Genomic DNA, 13544 nt, shown 5'->3' on the forward strand with positions numbered 1-13544 from the left:
TAAAACAAATATATTTTCACTCTCATTTATTCCACACTCACCCTATTATACCAGGTTCTCAATTCTTTTGAAATAAAAAAACTTTATGAAACTTTCTCTGACACATACTTTGGATTTTTTAAAAATATTTTTTAGTTATAGATGGACACAATATCTTTATTTTGTTTATTTATTTTTATGTGGTGCTGAGGATCGAACTCAGTGCCTCACATGTACGAGGCAGGTGCTCTACCACTGAGCCACAACCCCAGCCCCATACTTTGGATTTAAGGGTAACTTTCATCCCAGCTGTTGGACACTTCTCCCAGTGTCCATTATTTGAATAGAAAAACCAGTCTCAGGAATAAGCATCTTTATATCTAGAGGTTTAACCAGTGTTCCCCTGTGCCTTTAAATCTTTATCTAGAATTCCAGAGGCCTAAAATAAGTAGCTGTAGCTATTCTGGGAAATGCACTACTTGGCTCCTTGCTTCATTAACCTGCCCTAGTTTAGTGGAAACTTTGCCAGCCTTTCTTCCATGAAAGTATTCACTCAGCTACTTTAATATGGAATGTTAATGGTAGTGTGACGCAAGTTCTCCCAAAATATTTTTCTATCTTCCCTGTGCCCTTTACATAAGGGAAATACATGAGCAGGAAAAGGGAAATAGCAACTTTAAGCCCTTATGGGTTTTTTTGTTTTGTTTTTTTTTTTTTTTTAGATAAACTGCCTTTCAAAATACTGTAAGACCATGTGCTTCTTAAAAAGAAAAGGTCAAAGATCCATACCTGCTTCATCCTTGCAGCAGCTCTATTTGAAAATAGAATTGATCTGTCTTTCTGGAAGCAGGATGGGCACATCTGAAGGGCTCGACTATAAGAACTTTCAGCTTCTATATAATCTGAGAATTAAAGAGAGGTCATTATGATTTTATTCATGATACTATTGCATTTTGTAGGACCTCAAAATGCATAGCTTTCCATTTATAAGACAAAGGTTTTAAATAAAAAGATAGTCTCAGTTTAAAGTTTTGGGCAGTAAATTTCATTCCCCCCTTTCTTCTCTCTGTAAAGAAACAGTGCTTCTTTGTGCCAATCTCACAAGGCATGAGCTTGGTGAACTGACAGCTGAACATGCTGTCAGTAAAGAGCACTCAATGCTCAAGAGTAGTAGCATACCTTAGATGTTCACTTTCATTTGGTTCAGCAATTTAGAAAGGAATGTTCAAAGGCGGTTAAGGAACTGGACAGATCAAAGAGATTAAAGTCTGGGATCCATGATTTGGGATGAAAAAAAAAGTTTTACAGCTAGGGTACAGCTCAGTGGTAGAATGCTTGTCTGGCATGTGCAAGGGCCTGAGTTTCAACCCCAGCCCAGCACCACACCCCTACCACTCCACAACCAAAAGTATAAAATTTTTTCAAGAAAGCTATTGTGCTTTCATGAAGATAATTTGGCTAAAACTATATGCATGAAATGTTGGGTTTTTTTTTTGTTTGTTTGTTTTGATACTGGGGATTGAACCTGGAGTGCTTAATCACTGAGCCACTTCCCCAGACTTTTGTTTTTTTTTAATTTTGAGACACAGTCTCTCTAAGTTGCTTAGGGCCTTGCTAAGTTGCTGAGGCTGGCTTTAAACTTGCTATCCTCCTGCCATAGCCTCCTGAGTTTCTGCTCTATCACACTCTGCTGCATAAAATGTTTGGAGAGATTTTTTTTTTTTTTGCAGTGCTGGGGACCCAACTCAGCCTTGCATATTCGAGATAAGCACTCTCCCACTGAGCTACATCCTCAGCCTGTGAAGAGACATTTTATAAAGACCTAAAACTGTAAAAAAACATTATTTAACTTTAAAAGAGAAATTTTAATTAAATGTATATGTTCATTGTTACATGCAGAATTATGGTAAAGATACTAAGAATAAGTTGTCTATTCATTCCTGTCCCAGGTTTGAAATATTTAATACTAACATACAACCCAGGAGTGATGGTACACGCCTGTAATTGCAGCTACTCGGCAAGGTGAGGCAGGAGGATCACAGATTTGAGGCCAGTCTCTATAAGGTAGCAAGATCCTGTCTCAAAATAAAATAAAAAGGGCTGGAGATATAGCTCAGTGGTAGAGAACTTAACTGGTATGCACTAGGACCTCTTTTCAAGCCCCAGGACTGCTCCCCCGCCAAAAGAAACCACACAAAAAGCTATGTTTTCAAAATTAGAACCATTACTTCTATTTGAAGAACCTCTCTCTACTTAAGGCATCTATTAAGGTTTGAATATAGTTTGTTCTTTAACAGTTTCATGTGTTGGGAGCTCAGTTTTCAATGTGGTAAAGTTGGGGACCTTTAAGAGGCAGGGTTTACTGCAAGGTCCTCAGATCACTGGAGGCACTGCCCTGGGAGGGGAATACTGGTCATCTGGATAGTAAGCTCAAGAGAGCCAATTGTTATAACAGTCTGAGATTTTCCTCATTCTCTCTCTGGCTTCCTTTTGAGATGTAATCCTTTCCTCTTGCATGTGTCCCTACCATTTGCAATAGGGCCTTTAACTAAGCAGGCAATACATCTGTTGGGCTTTGTGGTGAGTGAGAATCGGGGACTCTGATTTTACAGCAATGCATTAAGGTAGTGAGGTAGTGTTCTCTAAAGCAGTAGCGGAGCTTCACCCTTGACTTTAGAATTAATAGATTATATTAGACTACAGAAAAGAAAAACTGCTCATGCCAAAAGATAAACAGTAACTGATCACTGCCAATTGAGAATGACTTGGAGCTGGTTAAAAAAAAAAAAAAAAATCTAGGTGCTGGGAAGTAACACCACATCGTGAGCAACTAAGACTTGCTAGTTGTTTCCAAATGTTCTTTGGTTTATCTTCATGAACTCTGAAACAGGATGAGTCAAGATGGCCAGACATCAGTGTTAGAACAGTTATCTTACCTCCTTTCTTAAACTGCTCATTTCCCTCCTCCTTTAGTCTAGTGCTCTCCTCTCTCCTTTTCTGGAAAAGATCATAGAATTACACAATTTCTTACAATATTTATAATGAATAAAAAGGGTTTCTATATATACAAGTATATTTAATGGGTAGCAAGTTGACTTTTGAGAACTGGATCAGTTTTACCCAAATCCCAAACAGTAACAAGAGAAAAACACATGACTAATCATCAACTGCATTTTCATGTTTGAAATAAAAGGTAGGTGTTGTTGGCCTGTCCTTTGCTTTCTATGCTTCTGTCTTTTGCAAGGAATGGCAGTTCACGTATCAGCTAATTTTTATTCACTCAAAAATGAAACTAAACAACCTGCACCCTGATTTGCATACTAGTATAAATTCAAATTCTGGCTCTATACTTAAGTTGCACAACCAGTTACAGAATCTTTCTGAGCTTTAGTTTCTTCATTTAAAACAATAAAACTTTAATAGTGTTGACTTAATGTTTAGTGGGTTTAAGCGATTATGTATGGAAAGCTGCCAATACAGTGGCAATAAGTATAAATTACTATTTTTCTGTAAAATAAGCAATTTATTACTCATTTAGCAAGAATTGTGGGTTATGTCATGAAGGAAACAGTATCCTGAAAGAGTACATTACAGAGGACAAGTCATACCCACTGGGTTGGGCATTATGCTGTTAGCAGCTGATATAGGAAAATTTAAAGAAACCTAGATAAGTAACTCTTTTCTTAGCTTGTTTTAACAACTCAGAAACTCATACAGATGGCCAACCACACATCAAACATAAAGTAGAGCCAATGTCACCCTGTGGAGCAAAGTAACACATCTGAGCTGGTATGTACTTCTTCCAGGATCACCTTAATGTGGCTGGCACAAGCCAAACTGGCAGAAGCACCTGTAGGCCTGCTGCCCACCTTGGACGATGCTTTTTCTTTTTCTCTCTATATATTAGTTGTAGGTGAATACAATACCTTTATCTTATTTTTATGCAGTGCCAAGAACCAAACCTAGTGCCTCATGCATGCTAGGCAAGCATTCTACCACTGAGCCACAACCCCAGCCCCCTTTCTTTCATTTTAAAGAGAAAGTCCCCTAAAATCTCTTCCTTCATTCCTAAAGCTTCTGGTTAAATAAAAACTCCAAAGGGAAGAAATATAGTTAGCAGGCTACTTAACACCCAGAAGCCTAAAACCTAAATAATGGTACTCAAGATTAGAAACCAAATGAAAAATATTTCTTCTCTGGAGACCTTGTTAATGCTTTTTTTTTTTTTGGTGTGTGTTTTGGAATTGGAGATTAAGCCCAGGGGCACATTACCACTGAGCTACATTGCTCATCCTGTTTTATGTTGAGACAGGGTATTGCTAAATTGCTGAGACTGGCCTTGACTTTGTGATTCTCCTGCCTCAGTCTCCCGAGTCACAGGAACATAGACCTGTGTCACCATGCCTGGTTTGTTAATAGGTTATTGATGAGACCAGGGTGCTTCTCAAATTTCTTATAACCTGGGTAAAACAGAAGACTTCATGAATCTAGTAAAGAAACTAAAAAGTAGGTATAACTGAATCTACTTCTTTTGGTATCTACCATATGTCTCACACAGCAAATATAATAATAATAATCTATTTTAAGATATATCTAAAGGGCTATTCTAAGGGAATATAGAAAAAATAAAATGGGTGGTAGTAGTGATAAAAAATACAACAGTATAGCCATATTTACCTAGTACTATCCATAAGAGAGGTACTTGGACTAAAATGTTCTCTATTGCATTGGTTAGGGGTTTTGCATGCACGTAAAAGATAATTTTAAACAAAAAATTTGGAGGCAATTTTACTGGAAAGTTATCTGGGGCTCACAGAACCAATGGGAAGCTTAAAGAATAGGCTTAAGAAGGCAGGGAGAACTCAAGGAAGCTCTGCTCAGACAAGAAAAAGAAAGCATGTCCTTTTGTAAGTCTGGACAGGTCAGTGCTGTCATAGTAGCAAATAAATTATGACTATTCCCTTTACTTTGCCTCATTTGATCCAGATTCAAGATTTCAGTCAGAAGCATCCAATAAACCTCACTCAGGTCACATGGTTTGGCTGTCAGAAGATGGAGCAACTGCCCTGGGCTACTGCCACCCGACAAGATTACACAGAAGTATTCCTCCAAATTGGAAGTAGGGGCTTGAATGCTGAAGAACCAAGAAAACCCCATAAGAAATGAATTAAAAGTTATTTTAAAGCAGAAATTCTTTAGAGAAGGGCAATTCACCAAGTTACTATAGCTTAATGTACATTGTTAAAAACTTTCAATTTCCTACGCTTTAATTCTAATCTCATACTCTTCTCTGTTCTATTATGTTCTTCAAAGCTCATCAAGATCCTGTCTCTCAATAAAAAAGGGCTATGGAAGTAGCTCAGTGGTAGAGTAGTTGCCTAGCATATGTGAGCCCCTGGGTTTATCCCCAGCACCACACAAACACAGAGAGACAGACCGATCATTTGGTAAATTTATAACATTAGGTTTCCAATTGACAAAGATGAAATGAAGGTACACCCAGAAAGGGCCAGCCTGAGCAAAGCTCACATTTCCTTATAATTTTAGGAGAACTAAAAGTTGGAAGACCAAAGAGAAGTGTTTTAGAACATAATTTTGAGGTCAATTATTCTAAGGAAGGCATCTTATTGTTTTGGCTGATAAATCACAACCCAAAGGCCTAGTAAGCAGTACACAAAGGAAAAGAGTTTCTGCTTCCCCCTCCACAGACTGTGTAAACTGAGGATTAATGCAATTATCAATAACATGCTGAGTATCTCCTTGGAAACAGCTAAAAATAGCACTTTGGAGGAGAAGGAACTATCTCCCAGCTGTGCCAAGAGACTGACTTGATCCCAATACAAAGACCGAGGTTTACTCTGCTGCCTGAACACACATTCTCCAACGGATAGCACATACATTGTGTAATGTTACTGAAATCCAATGACAGATTTTATAGTGTACACAGGTTTTAGCAGGCTAAGTGCCAGAATCTTCACTCACACGTTAGCTGGTAGTGCTGATATTCTGCAGCCCTAGGAGGTACAAATCTTTCTAGATTCTGTTCAATGAACAGAAGCTTCTAATGTGGTTAGAAGCCCTCTCACACGCCTCCATAATGCCTTTTAACGTGCTTCAAAGAGGCCTCATGGGAAACATCTGCTCTTGAATTATATTTCCATAGAAATGGAAACCAAAGAAAATGTACAAGGCTCTTTACTCAGTATTCCTCCCCTTCCCTGAAAACTTGGTGGGAAACAGTAACATTATTCTATATTGTAATATCATCACAAGAACTGCCAAGGAAAACTAGACACATACAGTGTGCTCAATGAAGGAAGTTTATTTCAACAGTTCAAACTACAAACTTTCCACCTTGGTAGTAGAAATTCAGCACAATCTACACCACTAGATACTTAACCACTTATAATCTGCCGTCACATACTTTAGCTCATTTGCTTTTTCAAGACAATTCTGAGAGGTAAACACTGAGATCCTTTTATAATGAGAAAAATAAAGATTCAAAAATCTCTTGTTCTTCATACATCAAACTTCTATTTTCTCCTTCCACATCTCCAAACCAAATTTTACTAGTTTTCAAAGTCTAGCACAAATCACATCTGCTCCTCAGGGTTACTTTCCCCACATGATCTTTCTTTAAATGAAGAATGCACATATGATCTCTGAATCTGGAATTTAATTCTGCTTAATAGGTTATTTAAAATGCTTTCCCCCCCAAAAGTCTCAAATGTTAACTTGAATGCATAAATTATTTCATAAAGTATAGGATGTTGTACAGGACTTTGATGGGGGTGAAGGAGGCTTTTGTGATGGCCCTCTTTCTGCCCCACCCATTTCCTATGGGCCCTTTTAGATAACACTCCAAGTACTCAAACCCCCATGGTTTCCTGTCCAAGCTTCTCCCAATCCACTTCTAGGCCCTCCATGGGCCTTTTACCTGGTCTGTCCCACTAAAAGTGAATTTTGCTGCAGGTGGATGTACTATTCCAGGTGTCATGTTCTCTTACGACACCCGCCTTAGAGTAGGAATTGGTCATCACTCCAAGGAATCCTGGATTCTTTTAGTGTGAAATGGTATTTAGAAACTGGGATGTGGGTACAAGGGTGCTGTTAATAGCACTTACTGTTACTACTTTTAGGCCTTAACAGTAAAGAAACCTGGCAGGGTGTGTGTGTGTGTGTGTGGGGGGGTAATAGAGCTACACACACACAAATTTTACTAGTACAACATCCTATACTTTATGAAAATACACACACACACACATTTTAATTTTTTTAAGTTGTAGATGGACACAATACCTTTATTTTATTTATTTTTTTATTTGGTGCTAAGGATTAAACCCAGTGCCTCACACATGCTAGGCAAGCACTCTACCACTGAGCCACTTCCCCAGCCCCGGAAACACATCTTAAAAAAAGAAAAAGAAGAAGAAAAAAACAAAAACAAAAACCATGACTCCAAAGAATATATATATAAAAGTGAAATCCAATAATAAAGGATTTTTCTTCATCTTCCCCAACATCGAAAATTCTGTTCTCCAGACTAACAATACACATGCTCTCCAACTTATAAAGAGGTTGTGTTTGGATAAATCCACTGTAAACTGAAAATACCCTAATTGAAAATGCATTTAATACACCTAACCTACCAGATATAATAGCCTAGCAGCACAGTGTTCTGTACTGTTGGTTTACTCCTGTAATGGTGGTGCTCACTGGGAGCTGCAGTTGGCTGCCACTGTCCAGCATCAAAATGCATATTTCTAGCCCAGGAAAAGGTCAAAATTCAAAATTTGAACTACTATATGGTTTCTACTGAATGTATATCACTTTTACATCATTGTAAGCTACAAAAACAGTAGTTGGAACATAAGTAGGAGACTGTACATTTACTCATCTGCTCTGTCCTAAATTACTATACAAATACCAGTGCCAACAATAAACCTACAATGAAGAGTGCAATATTTCTCTACATTTTTCTACTACTAAGGGCACATGGTCAAAAGGGTATACTATGTCCCCTTACTGAGTTTGTTACCGTTGTGCTAATTTGTTTTGACTGATTTTCTATGTGTGTGGGGGTACTAGGGTTTGAATCCAGGGACTTGCATATGCCAGGTAAGTGCTCCACCAGCTAAGCTACAATCTCAGCCCTGGAACTGATCTTTTTTCTTTTTTTTTTTAATATTTATTTTTTTTAGTTGTAGTTGGACACAACATCTTTAATTAATTAACTTATTTTTATGTGGTGCTGAGGATCAAACTCAGGCCCTTGCCCATGCTAGGCGAGCACTCTATACTGCTAAGCCACAACCCCAGCCCCCTGGAATTGATCTTAAGTCTTCATTTTTTTCTCATCCTTTCTAATTTTTTGAATATGTAAAATATTTACAAATTTCAAAATTCAATGTGAGGGGAACTTCAGATGTGCTAAACTGAGGAGTTTGCCAAATCCTCTTCCCTAAAAGTAACTAAAAAGGTGGCCAAAAAAAAAAAAAAAAAATCAACCATTTCAGTCCCCCATATATTGACAAAAGGCTTATAGCAAAGTAATAGTTATGCATGAAAAACTAGTAATTTCCAGGAAAGAACCGTGGAAATTTGTGGTGTACTTGCCTCATCATTCAATATGGTATCTCTAACAGAGTAAGGTTGGCTATAAATAACTATCAATTTCCCTGCTGGAGGAAGATGACTTGATCCAGAGCAGGAGAAATAATCCATTTCCGATGGTGATGTCTGTCTTAAAGAGCAACCTGAGTGGCAAGCAAATGGGGAGCTTTACAGCTTTTATTAGTGTGAGGTTGCAGTCCTGGCTGAAGCAAGCAATGGATCCCCAGGCCTTAGCTAGCAATTTAAGAGGGAGATACAGAAGAGATATTCAAGAGGCACTTGACAGGTTCTCTAAATACACCTGATTGACTGGAGATGGAGTGTGTATTTGGGAAGACTAGAGAGTGTCAATGCTACTCACATATTCTTATGAGCCTGTGTATATACAATAATCCAGCTAGGACAGCCAAGTAGAAGCTAGGGCACACTTGAAGACTGCCTGAACCTTGAGTGAGCCTCTGATTCCATACACAGATTTGCTAACAGTGGGTGGAAGCCTTATTGGTTTAGGGCATTGAACATGATCTCTGGCCAGAAATTGGCTGACCACTGGAACAACCCAAAGAAAGTCAGACATAAAATCAAACTAACAAAAACAAAAACAAAATCCAACTGAGCAAAGTCTTCAGTGGGGCCACATAACACAGGGGAAATTATTAAACAAATAAACAAAATAGCAATAAAAATAACTGCGGGCAAGAGAAGAAAGTCAATCCAGACTTGCTGTAATATTACCTAAAATGTTTTGTTACAACAAAGAATTATAAAAGATGCCAAGAGACAGGAAAGCTTACACCCAAATTAGAAAAAAAAAAAGTCATTAAAAACTGTCCCATTATGGGGATATAGTTCAGTGGTAGAGAGTTTGCCTAGTGTGTGTGTGTGTGACCGTGGGTTTGATTCCCACTACTGAGGGGAGGAAAAAAAGCCAAACCAACCTATTCCTCAGGGGCAGCCAGAGTAGCTCCGTCTGTGGCCAGAGTGCATGCTTACCATGCACAATGCCCCAGGTTTCACTCTCAGTACTAACCAACACAAAAAAGGACTTAGTACCCTCATATGTTAGATATAGCAAAGACTTGAAGGTAGCTGTAAATGAAAATATTTAAAGAATTAAAGAAAACTGTTTAAAGACTTACAGTCCTAAAGACTTAGTTAATATAATAATGATTAATAAAGAAATAAATTATTATCTTTAATTTTAATTTTTATGGTGCTGGGGATCAAACCCAAGGCCTCGCACATGCTAAGCATGCACTCTACTACTGAGCTTTGGCTCCAGGGTGGCAATTATTTAAAAAGAAAAAGAAAACAAAAAGTTAAAAAACAATTCAATAACTGAAATGGAAAATTCACAGAGGGACTCAGTAGAGATCTGGACTTGTAAATGGAAGAATAAGTAAATCTGAATTTAGATCAATAGAAATTTTATAAGCTGAAGAACAGAAAAAAAAAGATTGAGGAAAAATGAGCAGAGTCCTCACAATATGTGATGGAAGTCCTGAAGGACAGAAACTGAAATATTTAAAGAAATAAAGGCTGAAAACTTCAAAATTCTAATGAAACACTCTAAAGATCCAAGAAGCTTAGCAAACCCCAAGGAGGATAAAGAGCCAAATCTACAAACACCAGAGCCGAACTACTGAAAGGTAAAAGAGAAAACGTGAAAGCAGCAAGAAAAAAATGGTATAAGGAAACAATGAAATTGCTAATTTCTAATTTACCATCCAAAACAACAGTGGCTAAGGCAGTGCACCAACATATTTAAAATGGTAAAAGAAAAAACTTACCAAATCCAAATTGTATTTTAGCAAAATTATATCTCAAAATGAAGGCAAAAATAAATGTATTCACATGTAAATCAATTTTGAAACAATTACTGCTACCAAGCCTGCCTCCCAAGGCATATTAAATGATGTCCTTCAGGATGAATGGAAATGACACCACATGGTAACTCAAAAACCACAGGAAGAGTACCAGAAATAGTTAAGGTTTTTCTTTTCTCTTAATTGTTTAAAAGACAAAAGATATATGCAAATAGTAATTGGGTTCATAACATACATTACTATAATGCATATAACAATGGTAGTATAAGGCAGGGAGAAGGAAATGAAGCTATAGTAAAGCAAAGTTTCTATATTTTACTGTAATCAGGTAGCATTAAACTAAATTACACTGTAAAAAGATACACAAAAGATTGAAAAGAGGGTGCTATACCACTGAGTTACATCCCCAGCCCCTTTTATTTTTTGACACAGAGTCTCACTAAGTTGCTGAGATTGGCCTTGAACTTGTGATCTTCCTGCCTCAGCCTCCAGAGTTGCTGGCTTTACAGGTCTGCAACACTTTGTTCTGCTATAAGATACACATCATAATTACTATTGTAAGATACATATTATAATTGCTACCCTTGCAAAAATAGCTAAGAAGTAAACAAAGTTAGGGCTGGGGTTTGTAGCTATGTGGTGAAGCACTTGCCTCCCATGTGAAAGAACTTAGGTTCAATCCATGGCACAAAAACAAAAACAGATCAAGGCCCTAAGCCTAAGATCTATAAATAGATCTGTAAGAAATACACTTTAATATAGGCTTTTGGCACCTTTGTTAGGATTAGATGACTGTATCTGTATAGGTTTGTCTCTATCTTCTATTCCATTAGTCTTCATGTCTGCTTTTATGCCAATATCATGCATTTTTGTTACTATAGCTCTGTAGTAAAATTTGAGATTTGGTATTGAAATTTCATCTCACCTAAGAGTAGCAAGTAAGAGAAATGTAAGTAACAATAAATGCCAGGAAGGTATGGGAGAAAGAAATACTTAAATGTTGTTGGTGAGACTACAATGCAAATTACACAACCACTATGGAAATTGGCATGGAGATTCTGTAAAGACTAGAAATGGAACCATCCTAAGATCCAGCTATTTCACTTACATGTATAGATAAAGCACAGTGAATCCCACCCCACTTTTATGTATAATGTACCAATTAAAAAACAGAAAGGAGACCAGCAGAGTAAAAAAAAGGTGGTTTGGGGAGGGAAGGCGGAAAGAAAGGGGAAGAACTGGGGAATTAAATAGAGTTATTTATGTGCATGTGTGAATGTCACAATGAACCCCAACATTATGTACAATTTCAATATACTATTAAAAAACAAAAATAAATACACTTCAGACTCAAAAATAAATATATTGAAAGCAAAAGGATGGAAAAAATATATTCCTTAAAAGTAGAGACAAAAAGAAAAAAAAAAAGACATTTCATAAAGGTAAAAAGTCAAATCAGAAAAATATGAGTTAAAAATGTAAGCCAGGCATGGTAATGCATGCCTACAATCGCAGTGGCTTGTTAGGCTGAGGCAGGAGAATCACAAGTTCAAAGCTAGCCTTAGCAACTCAGCAAGGTCCTAAGCAACTTAGTGAGACACTATCTCAAAATAAAATATATATATAAAAAAAAAAAAATTAAAAAGGGCTGTGCATCTGGCTCAGTGGTCAAGCGCCCCTCGGTTCAATTCCTGATATTAAAAAAAAGTCATAAATGTATACATAGAGTCATAAAATATATAAAGGAAAAACTAACGATTTAAAGAAGAAACAGACAATTCAACATTAATTGCTGGAGATTTCATACCCTATGCATAGCATAACATATTGTTTGAAAATGTACAACCACATAAATAATATTCAGATTAAATGAGAAAGAGAACAGTGCCAGGATATCAGAAGCTTCCCTCATGCCCCTTTCACATCATCCTGTCCCAGCAGCCCTGCCAACCACAGAATTTTTTCTCATAAATTAACTTGAAGGATAGTGACTGAGGTTGTCACACTTCTAAAAAAACTGCAGAATTCACATACACTTGCAACCTTGAGGGAAACATGCATTTAACGATGACTTTTAAGATTTTAGAAGTCCCAAATCCTACTGTATTTTATGGCCCATGCTCACATTTAATTTTGATTTAATACCGATAGTTAACATTTTTGTGTGTAGTCACTTTATACTTACAACTTTTTAGACAGGAACTATTATCATCCTGCTTAACACCAAGTTAAGTGGTGGAGCTAGGACAGACCTAACATTTTAAAGTTCATGTTCTTAAGCATAAAACCATAACTGTCTTTCACAGGTGTGGAAATATAGAATTATTTGCAGGAAGTAGAAACTGAAAAACTGCTTGCAGAAATTGACATGGAACTTACATGTTTCATAGTCCTAAAGAAAAAGTCACTTCTAATCTTTCTATGAAGAATTAGGTTACTTCTCTCTTCTACTAAATAAGTAAAATGGATTCCCTTTTTACACTTTGCAGATGGACCAATTCATTTTGAAAGTGTTTAAAATCTATTCTTTGCCTCACAAATTTAGGGATGTTCAATATTTATTTAATGCTATATTCCAGGGAATGATTTTCTTAGGTCAGCCAAAGGGTAAGAGGATTTTATGTAATGTAGGAAGCCATACTTTCCTCCTTCCCACCCTCACTGGAGAAAGAACCAGAGTTGGGGATGGGTTCTATCACTGAGCTACATCCTCAGTCCTTTTGATTTTGAGACAGGGTCTGGCTAAGTTGCCTAAACTGGCCTCAAACTTATAACTCTCCTGCCTCAGGCCCCCAAATAGCTGGGATTACAGGTGTATAAGCCACCCAGCCTGTTGCAAATAACTTTTTTTTTTTTCCTTTTGGTATTCAGGGTTAAATCCAGAGGTACTTTCCTACTGAGCCACATCCCTACCCCTTTTTATTTTTTATTTCGAGACAGAATCTCACTGAGTTACTGAAGGCCTTGCTAGATTGCTGAGGCTGGCCTCGAATCTGCAATCTTCCTGTCAGCCTCCCAAGATGTTGAGATTACAGATGTGTGCCACCACCCAACTGCAAAAAACATTTTTTAAAATTTTTTATTTGTTTAAAAAACATCTTAACAGCATGTTTCTACACTTTTAAA

The 13544-nt window shown here is 37.2% G+C and overlaps 1 protein-coding gene across 4 annotated transcripts in view; it reads right to left on the bottom strand.

The window, feature by feature from the left end:
* The window catches only part of TTC1 (tetratricopeptide repeat domain 1), a 45383-nt gene that overhangs the window by 16021 nt on the left and 15818 nt on the right, over positions 1-13544 (bottom strand). For all 4 annotated transcript variants that reach the window (XM_081284159.1, XM_081284160.1, XM_081284158.1 and 1 more), the window contains exons 3-4: positions 2916-2976; positions 769-881 (exon numbers count right to left, since the gene is read on the bottom strand). In XM_081284159.1, the coding sequence (XP_081140285.1) occupies positions 769-881; positions 2916-2976 (174 nt within the window). The remainder of the gene's footprint in view (positions 1-768; positions 882-2915; positions 2977-13544) is intronic.

This window comes from Spermophilus citellus, assembly GCF_964194105.1.
Source record: "Spermophilus citellus genome assembly, chromosome: 1".
Classification (NCBI taxonomy): domain Eukaryota; kingdom Metazoa; phylum Chordata; class Mammalia; order Rodentia; family Sciuridae; genus Spermophilus; species Spermophilus citellus.